The sequence below is a fragment of the Cinclus cinclus genome, chromosome 9 (assembly GCF_963662255.1).
Source record: "Cinclus cinclus chromosome 9, bCinCin1.1, whole genome shotgun sequence".
NCBI lineage: Eukaryota > Metazoa > Chordata > Aves > Passeriformes > Cinclidae > Cinclus > Cinclus cinclus.
In genome coordinates, this window is record NC_085054.1 from 22217741 (window position 1) to 22239077 (window position 21337).

The following is a 21337-nucleotide window of genomic DNA, read 5'->3' on the forward strand; positions in this document are numbered from 1 at the left end:
ATTCTTCCTTGACAGAATTATATGATGGGTTATTTTGCCAGTGATAACCAAATGGTACTGGAACTGTGCAGTACTAAATAGCTTCACTGTTTCAGTTTTCATCAGAGTGTGTTTCACCTCACAGAGTTTAAATATGCAGAGGTTTGTCCTACTGAATGAAAGTAGTTATCCTTACCTTGAGGAAAGTATGGCTGATTGCTTCAATAAAGAAGAGGCTTTGTACAAAAAAGGGACTACAATTTTATCCTAGACTAGAGCTCTTGTTGCTTTCTTTTTTTTTTTTTTTTAACTGGGATACTTACATGGACCTGAATCCAGGAGGGGAAAAAATTATAGTTCAAAGTTTGTGGTTTTTGTTTTGTTTTTTAATTTTTTAAATTTTTTTTTAAGCCAGTACCAAATGCAGTTCTTAAAGACATAAGTTCGATCTCCTATTTGACTGATGAGAAAAAAATCCTCTCAGACTTGGTTAATACAGGATTGTGCTCATATAACATATAATCTCACAAGTATTTTCAGTAATCAGAGTAATTTTTTTCTGTATGGCTGAAGTATTCTTAGACTACTGTTCTTGAGTACTAGCTGTGTTCTTACATGTCTTCATCTTCCATCTTTGGCTTTTTTGAATAAGACAATTAATTCTGGTAGTTACAAAGACACTTATCCCCCTTCTCTCTCGTGATGCCCCAGCTCATGGCCTGTAATGTGTCTGTGTGTCATTCACCTGAAATACTGGAACTGGAAAAATGGAATTGCACTCTAAGACTATACTGCAAAAGGTAATTGCAAGTGGGTAATGATTTTCCTCACTAGCAATCCTGTCTTTTGTGTTCTGGACTAGATTCATAGCCTGTGACCATCCACCTGACCTGTGGGTAAAAAAAGACAGAAGCAGTAGAAAGAGAATCATGGAATAACAGGACTGTTTAGGTTGGAAAAGATATCAAGATCATTGAGTCCAACCACTGAAGAAGCAAGATTATGTGGCAGGATCAAGAGGAAATCAGCAGGATGACAAAACCATGTAGGAATAATTCTCCCAGCTATGAAGACTGGCTTGTTATGGGCATTAAGAGGGCTGTGCTGTCTGGGGGAGAATTCAGTGAGTGAGAATCTCTGCTGGAAGACCTGCAGAGGAAGGAAAGGAAAGGGAATGTCCCTTCTGGCAAGTTCTCAAAATGATTCAGGGAGGTAGTTTAAACAAAGGAGTGAGTTCCACAGCAAATAGGATTTTTTTACTTTTAGCCTCTGAGGAGGAAGGAAATTTGGGATGAGGCAAGAAATCTTTCCAGACCCATCAGTTCCCCTCTGTGCAACTACAATGCTCAGCCAGTGCAGAGGGAGCCTTCCTGTCCACAGTGCACACACATCAGAACTAAAGCTCTTCCAAGATCTCACCAGGAATATAGAGGTCAAAATTTTAGAATTTGGAAACAGGGTCTTCTTCATAGTTAAAAATTCTTAATTAGCTTGCTTAAACTCCAGCCCAACAACACATTTTATTTTAGGAGCCTGAAGCTGACATTTCCCTTTTCACTACAGATTTTAATCAACTCCACGTAGCAGGGATTTTTTACTTCTAATGATTCTAAGAAAACTCACTGCCTTTTCTTTCTCCTTCTGTGACACCTGGCTTCTGAAAGGCACGGATGAAACCCAGTTAGGTGTGTCCTCCTCTGCACGTTCCCTAAGTGAGGGTTAGGGGCTGGGCAGTCCTGCACTGGCATAAATGCTTCTCGAGGAGTTGGGGAAGAGGGTAGAGCCCAGGTTGCATTCCCAGTAAATCTGCAGCAGCCTGAACCACATGCACACTGTTTTCTGACTCTGTGCAATGAGACTAGAGAAGTTCCTTTGTAGTCAGAGGAAAGTGGGACAGGATAGATGCAAATAATGATGCTGGTTACATGACTCTGCTTGCCACCTCTCCAGCTGAAGTTATGAGCTGCACGGTTTTCAGCACTGATTCAAGCAAAGCATGAATTGCAGATGAAAACCTATGTTTTAAGTTCATCTGCTATCAAATCCTACATAACAGTGCAGTTATTTACATGGACTTTCTAAATTTATGCAAACAATTTATCTCTGCTGTAGGGCAGAGTATTTCAGGGACAGCAACACAAAAATCCAAGACAGAGTTTCAGGCACGGACTGCAGAACCAAATTAAAGTAGAAGGATAAATCCTCTCTTGTAATTTTTAGTTCATTTCAGTACAGCAAGTTGTATCAATAAAAAGCCTACAGTATAAGTCAGCTAGAAAATAAATGCTATGAAGGATGTTCCATTTTATGTTGTTTGAATTTGATTAGTGATTAGTCCTGGCAGTAAAACCACATGGGAACAGTAATCAAGAGTTCTCTACTGCAATTCTGTAACAACTGGAAAACACTGTTGGCTCATGTCCTATTCCATGATGGGATATTAACCTAAAATCTAATTAATATATGAATAAATTACGTTTCTAGAAACATACTATATTATAATCAATTTTAAGTGAGTTCCTAACAGGAGATAAGATGAAGAAAAAGCTGTAGAATTACCAGAGGCTGATAAATTCTGTTTACTGTGACTGATGATTTTTATGGAGGATAATTTTACAATCCATCAAACTTTTGTCAGTTCAAGAATCATGCTGCCAAACGTATGCAGTAAATTAATTTTTAAATTTACATATTTATTAAAAATCTTATTGAAAACAGCAGGAAGTAAGACTTGTTTGAATAATAAAATAACTTGTTATTCTACTGGAAAGAAAACAAAAAACCCCCAACCTTCTATTAAGATGATTTTATAGCAAGGCAATAATTATAAACAACTACATGAATTAGTTAACCAAACACTGTATTAAATAGACAACCCAAAAATTAATCAAGAATTTAGAAAACCTTTTTGGAAGATAATGAGGTAAAAAATGCAATTTTAAAGCTAATAAATTCATGGCTGAGTCTCAGATGTGCTGGAGGACAGGTTTTCTAATCCAGGCTGGAGCTCCTGGATTCCTGGGGAAACCTTGGGGAACTTCAGGTGTCTGCCTGTGGCTGAAGGTGCTGAGGAGGAGGAAGGGATGCCAGCAGTGCTCCCATGCACGTGGCCACAGGGAGGTTCCCACTGGGATGTGGGATCTTTGGTCCCTTCTCTGCAGTTTTCTTTGGCTGCTCCTGACACTGGGGCCAGCCACTCTTAAAACACCTACTTTGTGTGTACAAAGTGCAGGGAATAGGCAGTTCATGTCTGAAACGCTGATGGCAGGTGATAGCCCTTTTTTTAACTCTAAGAGATGCTCAAAAAGAAGCACTGTTTCTCTGTTATTAGAAGAATTAAGAATTAGAATTATTAGAAATAAGAATTTAGAATGAAGCAGGGCAATGCTGGGCACCAAGATGACCACTGCTACAGATGCAGATGGAAGTCCTACAGCCAGTATGTTTATAAATATTGAACTTGCCTCTTCACTGAATTAAAGCAATGATATCCATTTTGATTAACATGCATATCATCTGGCTGTGATCCGAGGGGAATTTTAGTTAATTTATGGATTTAGATGTGTTTACTTCATCTTTCAGAAACGAGTACATCTGTTTCTGGTCATGAGAAGCTCTATCCTACTTCGTGGCTCAGCCAGGCATACAGAATGTTTCCCACTGGGATCTGGCAGGAGGCTTTAATGCTTCCAAACTCTCTGTGAGGGGCACAGCCTCGAAACAGAAAACTCAAGGACAAGTGCTGGACAGGCCTTTGCCTTTCCACCTTCAGCTTCCCTGGATACCAGCAAAGCTCAGGTTAAGCATCTAAGAGGACCTGAAAGGGTGGTAACTGTTTGTGCTGAGCCCACCTGGGCTGCAAAAGGCCCTTCCTGGGTTGTGAGGTGATATTTTGGCAAGGCTTTCAAGGCTTTTTCAGAGAAGGAAGGCACAGTGAAAAGATATATTGGGAACCCTGGTTTCGTGGGATCTGCCCCCATTGGTCTGGCTGTGAGAAACCCTTTGTTGGGTGACCAAAGAAAGAATTTGGTGTGAAGAAGCAGCACAGGCTCCTGCAGGGAAAGAATAATGTAGTGGTTTTTTGCATTGATTTTGCTGCAATTTCTGTATAAAAAGAGAAATATGTGAAGTGATAGCTGCCATGTGACTGGATCTGTTGGACAAATGCTTTAGGAGATTTATTGACCTTAGCAATGCAGAAGTGTTACTGCAGCATCAATGCTGCAACTGCAGTGAGATACTGGTGATACAGAACATGTCTCTTTGCCTAAAGCACAGACTGTAATATTGTTAATATAATAGGCCACTAGGAGGACTAAAATACAACTGGAATTCATGCAAGCACACTGTACAGCTAATATACACTCACGTTTCGAATGACCAAAGATGGTACAAACTGAAAATCTGGATGAAAATACAGAACAAAGCAGTTGACAGGCCTTACCAGTGAATGAATAATTTGAAAAAAAATGTTGCTGAAAATGAGCAGGTATTTAATATTTATTATAATACAAAAATCCCCAATATTTTAAGTGTAAATTTCTTCAATATCTCAGATTATTCAGGATTCAAATACTCGTAACAATGGAATAAAACTTTCCTCCATGCACAGGCATGGTTAGGAGCCCTGTATGAACAGCAGGACTGCCAAAGTTAGGTAGAGTTCTGACCATGCAAAACTCTTTGCAGGATCAGGGTGTGAATTTTCTCCTGATATTTGGAAAATTCCTCATCAGAGGAGCAATGTGTTGATGGTTAGCCCTTTTATGCAAGATCCCATCTTGAACAGGAATGCTTGATGAGAATATTAAGTGATAATGATTATTTGCTTAGCGCTGCTATGGGGCCTTCAAAGCTCTGAAAGCAGCCTGCTAACAGTACCAGATTAAATTCCAAATGCAGCTGGAAGGTATAATTTATATTCTTTATTTAAAAAATGGGGAATTTAATAGCAAGAGAGGCTTAGCAATTTGGACATTCAACCAGAACATCATCCCTATCTCCACAGTCCTGCACTCTTGTCTGTTAAGCTTTTTGTCAGTATTTGAATATTTTATTTATTTTCAGGCAAAAATTTCTCCATGGAAAGGCAGAGGACAATTGTTCTCACCAGAGAGCATCTGAAATAATCTTCAACATACAGAACCTGGCATTTAATCCACTGAACGTGGTAGTTAATCAAATGTTTTGCACTGACTTAAGTAGAGTTTGGATCAGACTCTTGATGCATTAGAGAGATAAATTATTTAACTGAGTTCCCCTAGAAACAAAATATTGAGCTGCAAACAAAGCTAACAAACACCAAATGGGATGCCATCTGCTGCAATGAACAGAACATGACCAGTTCCCCTCGTGCTTGAGATTTCTCCAAAACACAATTTGAAATATGTTTGTTAAAGTCCCAACCGTCTCACAAAATTGGCTTAGCACAGGTTAGCAAATGCTAGTGCCACCACCAGCAGCACAGCAGGCTATGATGTATCAATGGGAGTCATTAATGGTTTCACTCCTGCTGGACTGCTGTGTTATCTCCCAGGGTCTTGTGCTGTCCAGAGCCTGTGGAACCTATGGAAATGTTTGTCTTCATGCTCTGTGTCCTGGACTCTGAGAGGTTTCTCCCCCTGAGTAAATATGAATGGTAATTATCCACATTATGTTGCATTCATAAATCTGGAATTTTCTCTCCTTTGACATCAGGACTCCATGCCTATCAGAGAAACAGGATATGGAGGCAAAAGCTCTACTTCCCATAGATATTTCCCCAGGAATGGCACGAGATAGCTGAAATCCCAAGTTCCTGCTTTGTATGAGATTTTTGGCTGTGGAGGAGAGAGAGTGGGCTCCCCAACACTTTCACAGGAACAGAAGGACGGTGCTGAGCTAAAAGCAGAGCGTGTGACGCCTGTGGGTGACATCAGCCTTAGCCCCCTTTTTTCTTCCAAGCACAATAATTGGGCAGCCAGGCAGCTTTTATGGAATGGGAGGGAGAAACCCAGCAGGATTTGCCTTGTAGAACAAGACAAGAAGATAAATGCCTTCAAACCTAAATTTCCTGCCCAGCCAGGCATTTCATCTGCTCGTATCACCACAACAAGCGATGAAACTGCCACAAACAAACAGAAGCTCCAAAGACAATTTAGTTTTTAGCAGTCAATCAGGAAGGCTCCAGCCCTCACATCACACAGCTTTTAAATGGTGGCTGCTGTCTTTGGCTTGCTCTGCTGCCTCTGTTTTAACACCATGCTACTAATGATGTCATAACACGGCTTCCATGTTTCCACAATGGATTTTATTTGTAGAAATGCTGTATTAGAAATGTTGAGCTCTTTGTAACCTGGTTTGCCATAGTGGTTCTAGGAAACATTAAAAGATAGGATGTTGTTCCTATAATAGCAGTAGTAAAAATATTCTGTAAAAGGATACAAATGAAAGTTTTAGCTTTTTACAGTTGCCCATACACTAATGTTATGGAAAATGCAATCAGGAAATGGATTTAAAAATATGAAGAATTTCATTATGATATGATCTTAATGGGAACACAGTAGGACCAGATTAGAAATGCACAGTATTTGGCCTTCCTTTTAACTTGGGGGAAATGTCTGCTGACGTTCCACGTCATTGCCCACAGAGCCAATGCACAGCAGCAGGATGTTACAGACCAAAATTCTGCCAGTTGGAGGGAGAATGTCTAAACCAATTTTCAAGTATCTATATAAACTCCATGATTTTCACAGGATCCAGATAACATGAATCAGTCAGAGACATCAGCAAAAGCTGCAGATTTGTAGCACCTTTGAAAACTGGGAAGCTGAAGTGTCTAAATATCCATTTAGGCACAGCCATTAAGAAAAGAAGCTTGAAAAATCCCTGACCGTTATTTTTACTGGTTAGAGGCCATAAGCAAGTCTCCTCTTAGTCTATGCAGAGAAAAATAATTCTTGCAAGAGCAACCAGGAAGCATGTGCTGTCTGCTTTGTTACATCTGCTCCTCAGTTTCAGGCATTGTCTGAAAATCTTTCACATTTCAAATCTGCTTTTTGTCTTATTATATTTGTTACCAACAAGTTTCCCAATCTCGTAACTTTTTAATGTTAGAAGTAATATCATAGACTATTACTGCATGGTTAACATTTTATTTTTATAATCCACAGCAACACATCCCATTCATATTTAATTTCTTCTTTTCCACCCACTTCTGCTTTACTCTTCATCCTCCCAAACCCATCTGAGGCCTTGTTTTACAGTTTGCTTTCAGAGCATACAGTTACCCATAGGATATGTGCATATGTAATAGGATGTCAGAAAAATCACTTTAAAGTGTTTGACTGCAATTTTTCAGATAATCACTTGGGGTTTCATTTGCTGAGAATAACACTAGAGTAGCTAAGGGAAGTTATTCAGGCTACAGTTTTTTTTGCAGTAGGTAAAATTTTAAGTGGCCTTTGTTAATGAGGAGGCAAAGGATAGAGAAATGGAGAGAAGGTGGCAGTAATGGGGGCAGTGCCATCAGGTTGTGTCTCAGTCACTGGTGGATTGATGAGCAGCTCAGGCTGGCAGGACTCTGACATGTGCTATGGAAACTTACTCACTCTTAGCCTTTGTGAAGGATAATTAGACATTTAAATTATGTAACTACATCTTGTGAACTCCCCAAAGTTCCCTGTATCACTTATTGCTACTAAATTTGCTAAATCACATGCTTGTTTCTCCCATAAAATACAAACATTACTTTTCATTAAATTAATATGAATCCTGCAAAAGCCTGAAGTTCATGTCTTGGGGCCTAAAAATATAGTAAGAAATAAAATATTACACTTTGGGACCTGCTATAAGGTAGAATGTTTGAATTTTACCAATATTTTTCTTAAGGTTTGAGAGAATCCATATGTCATGCTGCACAAAATCTAGTATAACTTCTCATTTCAATAAAAGGCAAATCACTTTTGGGAAGGAAAAACAGCTAGTGGAACAAGCTACAAACACACAAAAAATATTTCTATATGTTTTATGTTAATATTTGACATAAAATTTGCCTTCTTTTCAAAGACCATGTTGATTAGGATATTATTGTCATGTGCATATGGAAAGAAAAAGCGTCCTCTTAAAAACAGAAATAATTTGCCAACATATTCTCAGTATATTGCCACAATTCCTGCTACCATCATCTGTGTAACTTACTCTTCATGTATTCTCCTTGGTACAGAACTCTCACACTAAAAGATCAGTCATTTCCCACCCTTCTCTGCGTGATGTTTGAGTGCTTTATGCAAAACATATCACTGTTATAGATGGGGAAGGCAAGTTTCAGCTGGAAAAAACAATTCACAAAAATACTGCAGTGTTATTCATCTCATTTAACTCTGCTAATCACATGGTCCACTTGGAGTCAAAATATTTTCCAGCTTCAGAAAACAAACAGCTCACTGAGTAAACACACCTCTGTGCCCTACTACTCTTATGTTGAGTGAATCCAATGTTTATTGGATCCAATCTATTTTTCAGCTTTTTCCTTTATTACTGATATAATTTCTACCATTACAACAATTACGCTATCTCACATGCTTACTAATATTTATCATTTGTTCCTGTTACTGTATCCTGAATTCCATTTTGGCCCACAGTATTATTATAATATTCCTATTCCACAGTGAGAAATGAAACCTGCAGCTTTATTTCCAAAGATGGGGGACTGAAAAGCTCCTGGTTACAAATGGCAGAAACATGAGTGCACTTTGGGCCATGCTGCAAATCACATCAGCTCCATCTGCCAAACCTCTGAAAAACAGCCTAAAATATTTTCCACTCGTGGAAATCACAAGCAAATTATACTTTTATTCTGTATGTACTTTTGGTTCTTACTAGACTAAAGGATCTTCCTACTTACACCTAAGAGCCTCTGTGCCTATTAAATCCACATGGAATCTCCAGTTATAAAGGCAAATGGACATTGGAGTGCTGGGGATGTGTCTGCAGCGAGCAAGGGGGGTGTGCAGGGACTGAATGTGTTGGGGTCTTACTCACACCCTGCTTATTGCAGCTACTCAACCCTGCTGAGAAATGACCTGGGGTACCCAGGCCATCAGAGCTGTGACAGGGCAGGCCCCCTGTAATTGAGCTCTGCACAGATCTGCTCTGCTCTGTGCTGCTCTGCTCTGCTCTGTGCTGCTCTGTGCTGCTCTGCGCTGCTCTGTGCTGCTCTGCACTGCTCTGTGCTGCTCTGCTCTGTGCTGCTCTGCTCTGCTCTGTGCTGCTCTGTGCTGCTCTGCGCTGCTCTGTGCTGCTCTGCACTGCTCTGTGCTGCTCTGCTCTGTGCTGCTCTGCACTGCTCTGTGCTGCTCTGCGCTGCTCTGTGCTGCTCTGCACTGCTCTGTGCTGCTCTGCTCTGTGCTGCTCTGCACTGCTCTGTGCTGCTCTGCACTGCTCTGCGCTGCTCTGTGCTGCTCTGCACTGCTCTGTGCTGCTCTGCACTGCTCTGTGCTGCTCTGCTCTGTGCTGCACTGCACAGCTCTGTGCTGCTCTGTGCTGCTCTGTGCTGCTCTGCACTGCTCTGTGCTGCTCTGCTCTGCTCTGTGCTGCTCTGCTCTGTGCTGCACTGCACAGCTCTGTGCTGCTCTGTGCTGCTCTGCACTGCTCTGTGCTGCTCTGCTCTGCTCTGTGCTGCTCTGCTCTGTGCTGCTCTGTGCTGCTCTGCTCTGCACTGCTCTGTGCTGCTCTGTGCTGCTCTGCACAGCTCTGTGCTGCTCTGTGCTGCTCTGCACTGCTCTGTGCTGCTCTGCACTGCTCTGTGCTGCTTTGCACTGCTCTGTGCTGCTCTGCTCTGTGCTGCTCTGTGCTGCTCTGCACTGCTCTGTGCTGCTCTGTGCTGCTCTGCTCTGCTCTGTGCTGCACTGCACTGCTCTGTGCTGCTCTGTGCTGCTCTGCACTGCTCTGCTCTGCTCTGTGCTGCTCTGCACTGCTCTGCTCTGTGCTGCACTGCACTGCTCTGTGCTGCTCTGTGCTGCTCTGCACTGCTCTGCTCTGCTCTGTGCTGCTCTGCACTGCTCTGCTCTGCTCTGTGCTGCTCTGCACTGCTCTGTGCTGCACTGCTCTCTGCTGCACTGCTCTGCTCTGCTCTGCACTGCTCTGTGCTGCTCTGCACTGCTCTGCACTGCTCTGCTCTGCTCTGTGCTGCTCTGCACTGCTCTGCACTGCTCTGCTCTGCTCTGTGCTGCTCTGCACTGCTCTGCACTGCTCTGCTCTGCTCTGTGCTGCTCTGCACTGCTCTGCTCTGCTCTGTGCTGCTCTGTGCTGCTCTGCACTGCTCTGCTCTGCTCTGCTCTGCACTGCTCTGTGCTGCTCTGCACTGCTCTGCACTGCTCTGCTCTGCTCTGTGCTGCTCTGCTCTGTGCTGCTCTGCACTGCTCTGCGCTGTTCAGGGCACTCACAAGAGCAGCTCTGGACCCACCCTCAGAGACTCCAGGAAATGAAGTGCGGGGCTGTTTGGGACATATGCCACAGCGTGTGTAATGTGGTTATGCACTCCCGCACGCTGAAAAGTCAAGCTTCTCTCTGTAATTTGAAGTTACTTGCTGAGATGGTGGGATATGGGGTTTCTGCTCCAGTCACCAAGTTTCCCCACTCAGAAAGAACAAAGTTCTCCCCTCCTCACAGTGCCAAAGGGGGTTCAGTGAGCACAAGGCTCAGGCTGTGGCCACAGGACATCTTGGTGTGCTGCTTTGAATCACAAACCCAGACATGTGCATCTGGCAGCTGGCAAGCCCCATAGGCACGGTTCAGTGGGTGCTGGGAGGGACTGGGGCATTTAGCACTCAGTGACACTGGGCAGAGGCACTGGAACTGCACCTACATGCCCAGCAATGCCCTGAGTCCTCAGCTTTCCTGCTTTCCACTTCCTCCACGCCTTCTCTCAGGCTCCCATCCCAACCATTCTCCTGCTAGCCTTGCACACCATGTGTTTTAAATGCCACACAGCCTGCTCTCCTATGCCAAACACTTTCTGTCCCTCACTGATACCCAAATGCCCTTAAAACGATGTGCTAAAAGATATTTGAGTTAAAATGGCACCACCTACCCATCCCCATAAATACACTAAACAAACATAAAATAGCCTTTATGCCAGCTGGAGGGCTAGTCAGAATGGGCTTTGGTGGCACCATACTAAAACTACTGAGGCCATTAATGCTGGAAGCAGAACTGCTTCAGCAGATAACAGCTTCCAGGTTTTTTTTAGGGTTATGTTTTCCCTAAAAATGTCCCTTGCATACCATTAAAAAGTTATTTTCTCTGGTGGACGCTGCGTTCCAAGTGTCTTTTCTTGCCAAAGCCTTTTAAAAACTTAAGAAAGTTATGGAGAATGCTATCAACCTCCTTGCTGAGCCACTCTCCACTGCATAATTTTTTACTAAAACTCTCAGCAGCATAAGAAACCTCAGCAGTTTCACCTAGAAGGCACAGGGAGAGAAATGAGTCTCCTATAACTGCAGCTTTTTACTGTTGCCAAGCCAGTTCCTCAGGCTGGCTGTAAGGATGCTCTTCCACACCACAAAACATTTCTCTTCAGTGATGTGTGTCAAGTGAGGCTTTGGTCCCAGAAGACTGCCTAGCTAGCCTTCAAATTGCTTGTTTTGCTGTCTCTTCACTTTGCTTTTTGGGGGCAACTTTGATGGCAAGGTATTAGAAACAATAAAGACCTCATTGGGAATATAAGGCTTGGAAGCAGATCTTAGAATGTGAACTTGTCCTATGGAGGGGAAAAAACATGCAGATACGAGTGATTTGTTGATGTCTGCAGATCTCTTGCCCTATTTGTAATTTAAAATGAGCAAATCAGACTTTAGGTTAGAAAAAATATGTTTAATTCTGCATTAGTCCCATGGGTGATATGGTCAAATCTGCTTTCTTATCAGACCATGCTCCTGTGGTTTTTGTCACTCAGGTTGTCAAATACTCCTATATAATTCCCCTGACAATGGATCTTACATCAACTCAGCAATTACTCAGTCTCTGCTTTGATGGCACAACTATTGCATCACTCATCTGAGAATCAAAACCCTTTGATTACACAGAAAGGAAATCCTGCAGCCCCAAGCCTGTCACAGGGAAAGTCCTATTGAAGCAATTTTGACAAAGGGAAATGTGCAGGTCAAAGGTCCCCACAAGGCCACGCTCAGGGATCACATGGTGGTACTGAGTATTAATACCACCAAATTACATTACTAGATCACCTCCCCAAACATATTCAGTGATTTGTTATATTCATTCCTCTCTTGAAAGAAAAGCAATGATCTTAAAACATCAAAGATGGATGAATGAGACTGCAGATTCATTTCCCATCTACAGATTGTACAATGGCAGTTTCTTCCTTAATAACCTAGGTTCATCAGGACTTGGAAAGCAAATAAGAGCTGATTCCCTCCCCACCTCATCATCTTCCTCTCTCTTAAGCCTGGCAAGAAAAATAGCGAAGAGGAGGTGAGGTTTCTGTACTTAATATGAAGTAAACTAAATGATGTAGCTAGGACATAGAAACCTACTATCACCTAATTTCTGCATTTGGTCCATCCCATTAGATGCTTTCTCTTATTAAGGGACCTCTCCTACCTTCCATTACCTTCTGGAGTAATAATTTGTAAGAGCTGCTTCAAACTCTGTATTTGCAGTAACACACACATTGTACAAAACAAGCTAAAGCCAAGGACATCAGGAGCATTTGCTGTTTTCTTCTGGTTGTAACATGACATAGGTGTTGCTGTCACCAATTTACAGACAGCAAAACAGATCCTGCTGGCCTAGCAAAATATCACCCAGGCTGCCCCAGCTGCAGGTATCCATGTTATTATGAAAGTAAAAGGAAAGCAATTATTTAGTGCTCACTGGAGTGTGCACTGAGATGTGGTTTCACTCTCCCAAATACAGATGGTAGCTACAATAGCTGATTTTTAATAAGTTTCCCACAGAGGAAAGTTTGGGGCGATGTTCATATTTTTAACTTTGGGTTGAAAGTCTGGTATTCAGGATAAGGCAGCTGCTGGTCAGGGGAAAGGAAGAAAGTAGTTCCACAGGGCAATACCTCCTTTCCAGTTTAAAGTCATAGGATACAACTCTTCCCAAGTGCTAATTGGACTGAAGTCATTATCTTAGGCTTTTGCATGTGATAAGCAGAATCCCTCCTTAAGCACATCTGATAATGTGAAAAAAAATTAATTCTCTGTGAAAGCAGAGTGCACATGGTCTCCTCAGAACTACTTTAGATACTTAAACGTGGAGAGTCCTTTTTAAAAGAGACTTAATTGAAGAGCTGAAGAGCTTCTTTCTTTCAGAGCAACGCACCTTCAGAAAGGGTCTCAGAGAACCCAAATCAGGCACACAGACTTTTCTGGCACATACTCCAAGATCTGCCTAAAGAGGTGAACAGTGCAAAGTACCCAGTGTGCTGCCAGTTCATACCCCCAGCTCAAGTCCTATTGATCTCTAGGGGATGAGACACAAGGTGAAGCGGCTCAGGCCTTTCTTTATTTCCCCCTCACTCTTGTTTAGTGTGGCCTGCAGAGGTGTCTGGGCTGCTCTAAGTGATGCTGTAATTCAGCAGGGCTGGAACACCCTCTCTACTATCAGCTTAATGCTCAGAGATCCTCGAGGATGGCAAGTGCTGTGCAATTACCAGCCTTAGTCTTGCTTCTAGTCCTTTTGTGGGTATTCTCTGCTAATAGGAGACTTGTGAGCACAGCAAGTCAATCATACAGCATTAACTCCCAATCAGCTTACTCAGCTGTAAAATCCTTGAGTTTATCTGGGAATGCCGCCAGGTCAGTCCTATTTGTAAGTGGAGCCTAAACAGCAGCAACATCTCTAATTTTTCCTTGGCCTGTGTTTGCCAGTTCTGTCTAATGTCTACTTAATTTCCAGACATGGGGATTTGATCTCATTCATGAATCATCTGTTCCACACATTCAAACACTGCCATGGTGGGTATGGCCATAACTTCACATTGCACAGAGAAGACTTTTGTTAAATGAGTCCCTGCAATAAGTGTCCTGCAATTGACAAGGCAACTGTGCCAAAAATATCAGTTTTCTTATGTATCTTGTCACTACTGTGGGAAAACAAGGGGAATTAAAAACTTCTGATGGGTACCAACTCCTTCCATAAGGAACCTTTTCTTTAAAGGGCTCAAGTCATGCTTTGAATCCCAAGCAAGCCTTGATGGCGACTTAAATTGAGTAATAGCGACAAAAGAGAGCAAGAAGGGGTGTACTGCAGAGTCGAAGTATGGGATGGTTGGTTAAGGACAGAGAAGTAAACATATTTTTCATAATTCCTTGGGACCATAAGGATGACTAAGTAATAAAATGTTTGACCAACTCAGTTACCTCTCCAAATGGTTCCTGTTTGATTATAAAATATGTTAATAAACAATGGGCCTGTGGAAGGGAAATTCATCTTGTTTTCTGAATTCTTGTATGAAAAAAGTCACTTGAGATTTTAAAGTCTAAACAGCAAATTAACTGATGAGATATGAAATATTTTTTTCACTGCATAAACATGGTAACAATCATGATGTTGGCAAAGTGCTCAGGGCACTCCCAGCGTGCAAGGAACAGCTGTTTAATGCAGGGCTCAGTGAAGTTTCCTGACAAGGTGTCTCCCCTGGGCTGGCTGCAGTGGACTTTGGATCAGGTGCTGCATATATTGTATTAAATCAGAGAAGTTACTGTTGAAGTAAAAAGAATTCATTTGACATACGTAAAAACGAATATTTCTTGTTTGGAAAATCCTACATGAGGAAAATATACCATGGTTGTTAATTTAAGTGAAAGTCTTCTGCTGACAATTCAATGCATTTTATTCCTTTCTTTGAAATTGTGATTTGCTTTTCTCATCCAAAATTCTGCAGTGTGCCAAAAGATGACATAAGTTCAGAATATGTTTTTCAGGTCAAAATAAAAGTAATGCAAAATTGGTCTTAATGCCAAGAGAATTTAACCAGCATTCTGTTTAAGACTGTAACAAGAAGTATTTTTTCTTTCAATGTCTAAAAGCCCTTTTGATCTTTTGAACTGTCCCTGCAATGTCCCTTCATCACAGTAATGGCCCATCAGTTGTCTCTCTTCTGAAGCTCCTGTACAGTGCTTTTTTTTTGCTGATGAAACTTGCAGTGTGAAAACTTTGGAGGTAATGCTGGTGAATGCATTGGTTGAGAAGGAGACAAATCAAGTGACAAGTCTGGGCTAAGAGAGCTTCCTCATTAGAGCCCCCAGACTAAACCATTGCCATCCTGGAGCTGTACAGCACAATTTAATTTGGCTCAGAGACTGTCTCAGCACACTTGCTCCTCAGAGACCCACTGTAAACTCATTTTGCCCACCATGATGCTTTTTTGACAATCTTTTGTTTGTTTTTTTAAAGGCTTGACAGATGCCACTTGGGAATTAAATTCAAAGCCTGTATGATTTCTTTTTTCAAATTACAAAATATTTTGCATGAAAGCTGCTTTATTCTCCCCCCCCAAATTAATTATATATATATAAATATAAATACATTTTTTTTTAATTTGTTGGCCATAAAAGCCTCTGTCTCTGCTGTCCCCCTCTTTCTGTTGGTAATGTTGCAGAGCACTCAGCTCTGATTTAAACAGACTGTGGATCTTCTTGGGTTGGACATACTACAGCTCAGAAAAAAATTTGCTGTGCTAGTTCAAGGGAGTTCAGGGCAACCTGCTTTTCATGGTTACTTCCTCTCATTTGTCATTCTGAAAAGTTTATTATTAATAGGCAAATCTCTAGTGCTTTATTGAGCTTTTGCTGTTCAGGGAGATGAAATGCTGTTTGGAGAGCTACTTCAGATCCTTAAAAAGTAAACTCAAGAGCTCCCCAGTATAGTTAATGAAAAATGCTGGTCCTGGCTGAGCTACACCTGATGCCTCCTAGTTTAATGATGGAGTTTTACAGGGTCCTAAGGCCTGTTCAGTGGGCTTTCTTCAGGTTTTGAGGCTAATTTGGCACACTGCAGAGAGGTCATATACAAGGAATAAAAGAAAAGAATTAATTAAAAGTAGGTGCAACTCTGAGTGACTTTTCTATACTGGAACCAAATCTAATTGTTCTGTTAATAGCAAAGGACCTTGGCCTTCAGAAGGCAGAACTGATTTTTATGTATTTTTTTCCTACATCCATATCCATATACCTATACACATATATAATTCATCTCCTACACATAATTAAGCTATGGAATTCATTAAGCTATGAATTTTTGGATGCTCAAGATGAGGAAATAAGTGGATGCTCAAATTATTTTCTTGCATGTATCCTTTCTAACATGCTTCTGCTGCCTTTTTCCCTTTTTTTTCCCCTCCCAGCTATGAAGCCAGATTATTTAAAATTGTTCTTTCTAATATGACCCACATATATTAAAATTGAATCATATTCTGGGTACTAATGAAATTGGGTTGATTGGGCAATGAGGCATATCCATTTCAGGATTTTTCTTTTGAAGTTTGTGGTCAATTTAACATTCAGTTAAGCAGGACTTTGATGCCAACAGAGTTGGAAGAAACAGGGCTACTGCCATTTTGTTCTTTATATTCCTTCTGTGTATTTGGCCCAGATTCCTGAAATCTCTAAGGCTCTAACTTTGGTTAACTATCTCCGAAGTTGCAAGGCACAGACATTTCCTGAAACTGAAAATGGGTTTTATCACTTCTGGGAAGTGATAAAAATTCTTCAATACACTACACTAGTAAATTGCAAACCAGCAGCTCATTCCTTATTTTCTGCTACCACCTTTGTTTATAGTGTAACACCCCCAAAATGTGCTGAGTGCTACACACAGAAACAAAAGAGTTTGTGTCTAAACAGAAGAGCTGGGGAAACAGACTGAACACGGAGGCAAAATGATTACAATGCATCACACACATGGGTGTCTCTACTCTCAAACAAATTGCCTTGTTAGATCAAAGGAGAGAGGGACGGGAGTGAGATGATCAGAGGAGAAGGCATAAGAACACAGGAGGAAAACAACAGGTTGAAAAGTTCCTCTTCAGGACTGCTGAGACTGTGTGATGTTAGTTCAATACTTTTAGACACAGGAAAGGAAATTAATTCACATGAAGTAAGAGGAGAAAGCAAATTTATTTCTTTTTGGCTTCAAGGTCAACCCATCAGATAGGGATCTTCATCAAAATAATGTTTAAATCATCAAATCTGTAATTTCAGCAATAACAATTTCATTTGAATTTTCAGGAATACTTCTCCAGAGTTTTAAGTCATTTAATCTATGTTGTTCTAAAATAAACTATCTAACTATATGTGAAGGATGAACCATAAAAGATAAATTCTGTGTTTACTTGCTAGCTTTAAATTTCAACTCCTCACTAATGATGGAGTACAAGCACTAGCTTGTCTCTACTTGTCAATTTTGTAAGTCTAAATCTGTGACAAGTGAGCATTCAAATGCAACATTCTGTTCTAAAAATATTCAGGTCTTTATTCCTCTGCAGGTCATGTAGTTTTTTTTCAAGTCTGCCTGGTTTTAGTAATCAATCAACACACTGAGGAAAAAAAGAAAAGGGAAGTAAAAATAATAATGAACAAAATGAGAGCATAAAAATTACAGTAACTCACACTTGGGCTCTCCTTGCTCTTGCTGTCTTTACTGGAAGCTCCACTCAGCTGCTCAATTAAACTGTAATGTGCTAATTGTTCAGGTCCATCCTCTCCAAAATGGCCATAGAAACTGTGTTGGTATAAATCCAAAATTGACATTGGGTTCCCCAAAAATGACCTTCTCTGAATTTGTTTTTCTGGCACAGCTGCAAGAAATGTAACAAATTATGACAGTCTACATAGTTTTGGATGCAATTTTGCTATTTAAAAATTTATTTAATTTTTAAGGTATTTAAAATTCAATGCAATATAAACATTAAAAATGCTATCTTCTAAGTCTCCAATGCATATACATGGAACTGTTCACACTTAATGTTTGAGCTGGAGGAGATAGTACAGACAGACAGAATTAATTTCCTTTCTTTTCAAATTATAGACAATGTGGCTAATTTGGGGGATCTTCCCACTTAATTATTTGCAGCAAGGTTTTGTTATTCTCTTTTAATAGACTTACATGGTAGATGTGCTAAGTTCCTTTAGCATGCCCTTCAGTTTGGCTGTACTTGGGAGTTCTTTCCTTTTCACTACATTTTTAGTTGATTAATACAACAGCATAAAAATAACACAAGTAAGGTAAGAAAGTGGTGCTTGTTTTAGATCCTGCTGTAGCACAACAACATTAGGAATAAAGCCCTGGTTTCCCAAGCCCTGAAAACTCATTCAGAACAACAAAACAAAACCAGGGGAATTTTCTGCAGCTTCATGAGAGCACACAGGAGACAGATGTTTATGTGAACATTGAGCTCTTTCCTCACACTTCTTGTAACACAAACTTCAACTCTGGCTTATAACCTACAGCCTTAGGAGGATGCCTGCCTCCAATGCCTCTAACAGAATCACACCAGGGTGGAATCAGTTCATGAAACTGAAATCAAAACACTTTAATGGCTGCAAGAGAAGGATCTGGAATATTTGGCATATTCCCTGTTACTCTACTGACCTTCTCCATAACATTGGGCAATGCACTGGGAATCTCATGCTAAGCCCATTAAATCAACAAAAGTCTTATCACTGACTTTTAATAGCCTTTGCATTGGGCATTCAGTCTTTCTGTTCCCTGCTCATAAATGGAAAATTTAAAGCAGTCCAACATTATAATTGTGCAACCAGTGAGTTTGGGGACTCAGCTAATAAATGTAATTATCCATTCATATTGGAATATTCATATCCATTCATATATCCATTCTCTGTGGATTGGTTTGCTGGAGCCCCTGCCCCAGCCTCATGTGGATGTTTTGAGGTTATATCACTTGTGTGCATAAAGACACTGAGACCTTTGAACACAGAAGGGGATAAAGTATGGTTGTTAATACCATGTGAGAACAGCATTTAGAGAGCACAGAACAGAAGCCCCGACTATGAGGAATGAGCACAGCAGAAATACTTCTGCAATAATGTGTCATAATCTTCCATTTGTCTCAATCACAATTATGTATTTTATTCCCTTACTGGTTCAAAAGGGAGGCATATACACAAAATTAATGAATCTCTATGTAAAATGGTCACCCCAAGTCATGCTTAGATATTAAACCTGGAATCTGCTGCCATTTAAAGCAACTGCTAGTGCATGATAAAAATTGCAAGTTGTGATGAATGTGGGAAAGAAAAAAGCTTATTTACATCTTAGAAAAAACACTTACTGCATTAAAATATGGTTTGTAAAAAGCAAAAATCTGTAAAAAGGGGTGTTTATGGGCTGACTAAAATGACTTGCAATATTTTCTCCAGATTAAACCCACAAAGCCGCAGCAGTAATGTAAATAAATGGTCCTAGCTTCCTGTTCCATTCTCTCCCATGAAATCACAAGCAATGGATTTGCTCTGAAAATGCCAAATATTAGAGACACGGGACAGCACATCATCCAGCCACCCTTGGTGCTCTCCAAACCTTCATCACCGTGGTGGTGGTGCTGATCTCTGCCAGGCCAGGCTTGGGGCTGCACAGGGCATCAGCTCCCACCGTGATGCCAAGACCTTGCACTGGCCTTTGCACTGGCCAGAATCTTCCACCTGCAGGGGACCCACGGGTTGCAAGGACAAGGACAGAGCCAGCCTGCCCTGGACACCCCCAGGGCACACATCTGCACTGCAAGGTGGCTCCAAGCACAGCAGGCTGGTGGTCAACACTAGGCAGCAATTTCCCGGGTTATTAAACACACAGAAAACTGTTATCTCAAGAACTTCACTTAATGTATTTTTATCTACTGGAATTCAGTAAATTCTGAATTGCCATCAATTCTCACTAAAAGCTTTCTTACTTGAAAGCTGCAATATATACAGAGAGGAAAATGAGAGCAAGTTCACTGTGGCACCATATCCAACATCACCTTGATACAGAGCTTGGGAAACGGTGGCCTTGATTGCTGCATTATTTCAATTGACTGCATAATAAAAAAGAAAAAAAAAAAAAGAAAACTATATTTATAGTCACCTTTCAATTTTGTAATAATGTAATTATTTTTTCTTTGCATCACAGAGATTAATGCATAAAACCCTACAAGTTAAGCCTCCAGTAGCAAAAACTGTGGAAGAGGGGAAAAAGCATTTGCACATAGTAAAAAGGTAATAAATAGTTAATGGAAAATTAGACTGAAGAAAGATTTGGGGTTAGAAAGTTAAATCTAGACAAAAAGTTCAATGAAGGACACCATCTGCTGCTGAGTCAGTGTGGGGATGAGGGACATACATCTTTATGTACAAATTTTCAATTACCTTGTCTGCTGCTCTTTTTTAACTCCACAAGAGTCTCCTGTGCAGCTCTGAAATAACTGGTTTTGTACTCTGTCTCTGGCTCACTGTCAGTGCTGCTTGCTGAGTACGTGCACACCCTTAGAGCTGTGTCCTACACAAAGAAGGGTATGGCAGAGAGTCAGATAATGCAAATACATCAACATAATGCTGCAGATAGTATTGGGAGTAGGACATTTTATATTCATCATGCAGTACAAACTGGTAGGTCAACTGGGAAAGCCTGCATTACCAGCCTAACTCCTTCAAGTAAGCAATCATCAGTCTGACATGGGGGAAACAACCTGTTCTTGTCCTGCTACATCCCCTGAGACAATCTGGCAGAAACAATCCATATTTTATGGATTTACTTTTTTTTTTTCCTCCCCACTGTAACACTGTTTTCGATTCTACCAATATTTTTGGTTATTTTCATCCACGAAGTTCAATTTTAGATGTTCTCAAGTATGTTTAATACAGTCTATTTGTAACATGCAAAATTATCACACCACAAATAGTTTGCTGCAAGCAATTCTAGAGACAAATAGGATGGCCAGTAGACAATACACCCTTTCTACACCAGTAAATCCTAATTGTTTCCTAAATCCATGTCCCTTGTCCTGGTACTTATATTACAGTACTGAAGAGCCCTTAGTTCCCAGGTGATTCCTTTGCCAGTTCTCAGCTCTTTCCAGGAAGCAGTATTATTGATTTTCTCCTGGGAATAAAGAGGAACACTGACAGCTCTGGACACCTTCTAATCATGGAAGGCCTGAAGGCTCAAACCACTCAGGAGCAGCAGCCCAGTACAATAACCCCCAAACCAGGTAAGGGGAAGCTAAGCCTTATAGTGCTGGGTAATGGCATGTACAAAAACCACCTACTACACCTACTCCAACTGCCTGTCAGTGGCTCTAGTGAGATTTAAATACTGTTTCTCTAAGAGGGATAATAATTTCCCCTTCTTTCCA

At 40.9% G+C, this 21337-nt stretch overlaps 1 protein-coding gene across 1 annotated transcript in view; it reads right to left on the reverse strand.

Moving 5' to 3' along the window:
• Positions 1 to 21337, reverse strand: part of NCKAP5 (NCK associated protein 5) — a 331504-nt gene that overhangs the window by 6945 nt on the left and 303222 nt on the right. Inside the window, exons 17-18 of the mRNA XM_062498376.1 lie at positions 20352 to 20481; positions 17598 to 17785 (exon numbers count right to left, since the gene is read on the reverse strand). Coding sequence (XP_062354360.1) covers positions 17598 to 17785; positions 20352 to 20481 — 318 coding nt within the window. The remainder of the gene's footprint in view (positions 1 to 17597; positions 17786 to 20351; positions 20482 to 21337) is intronic.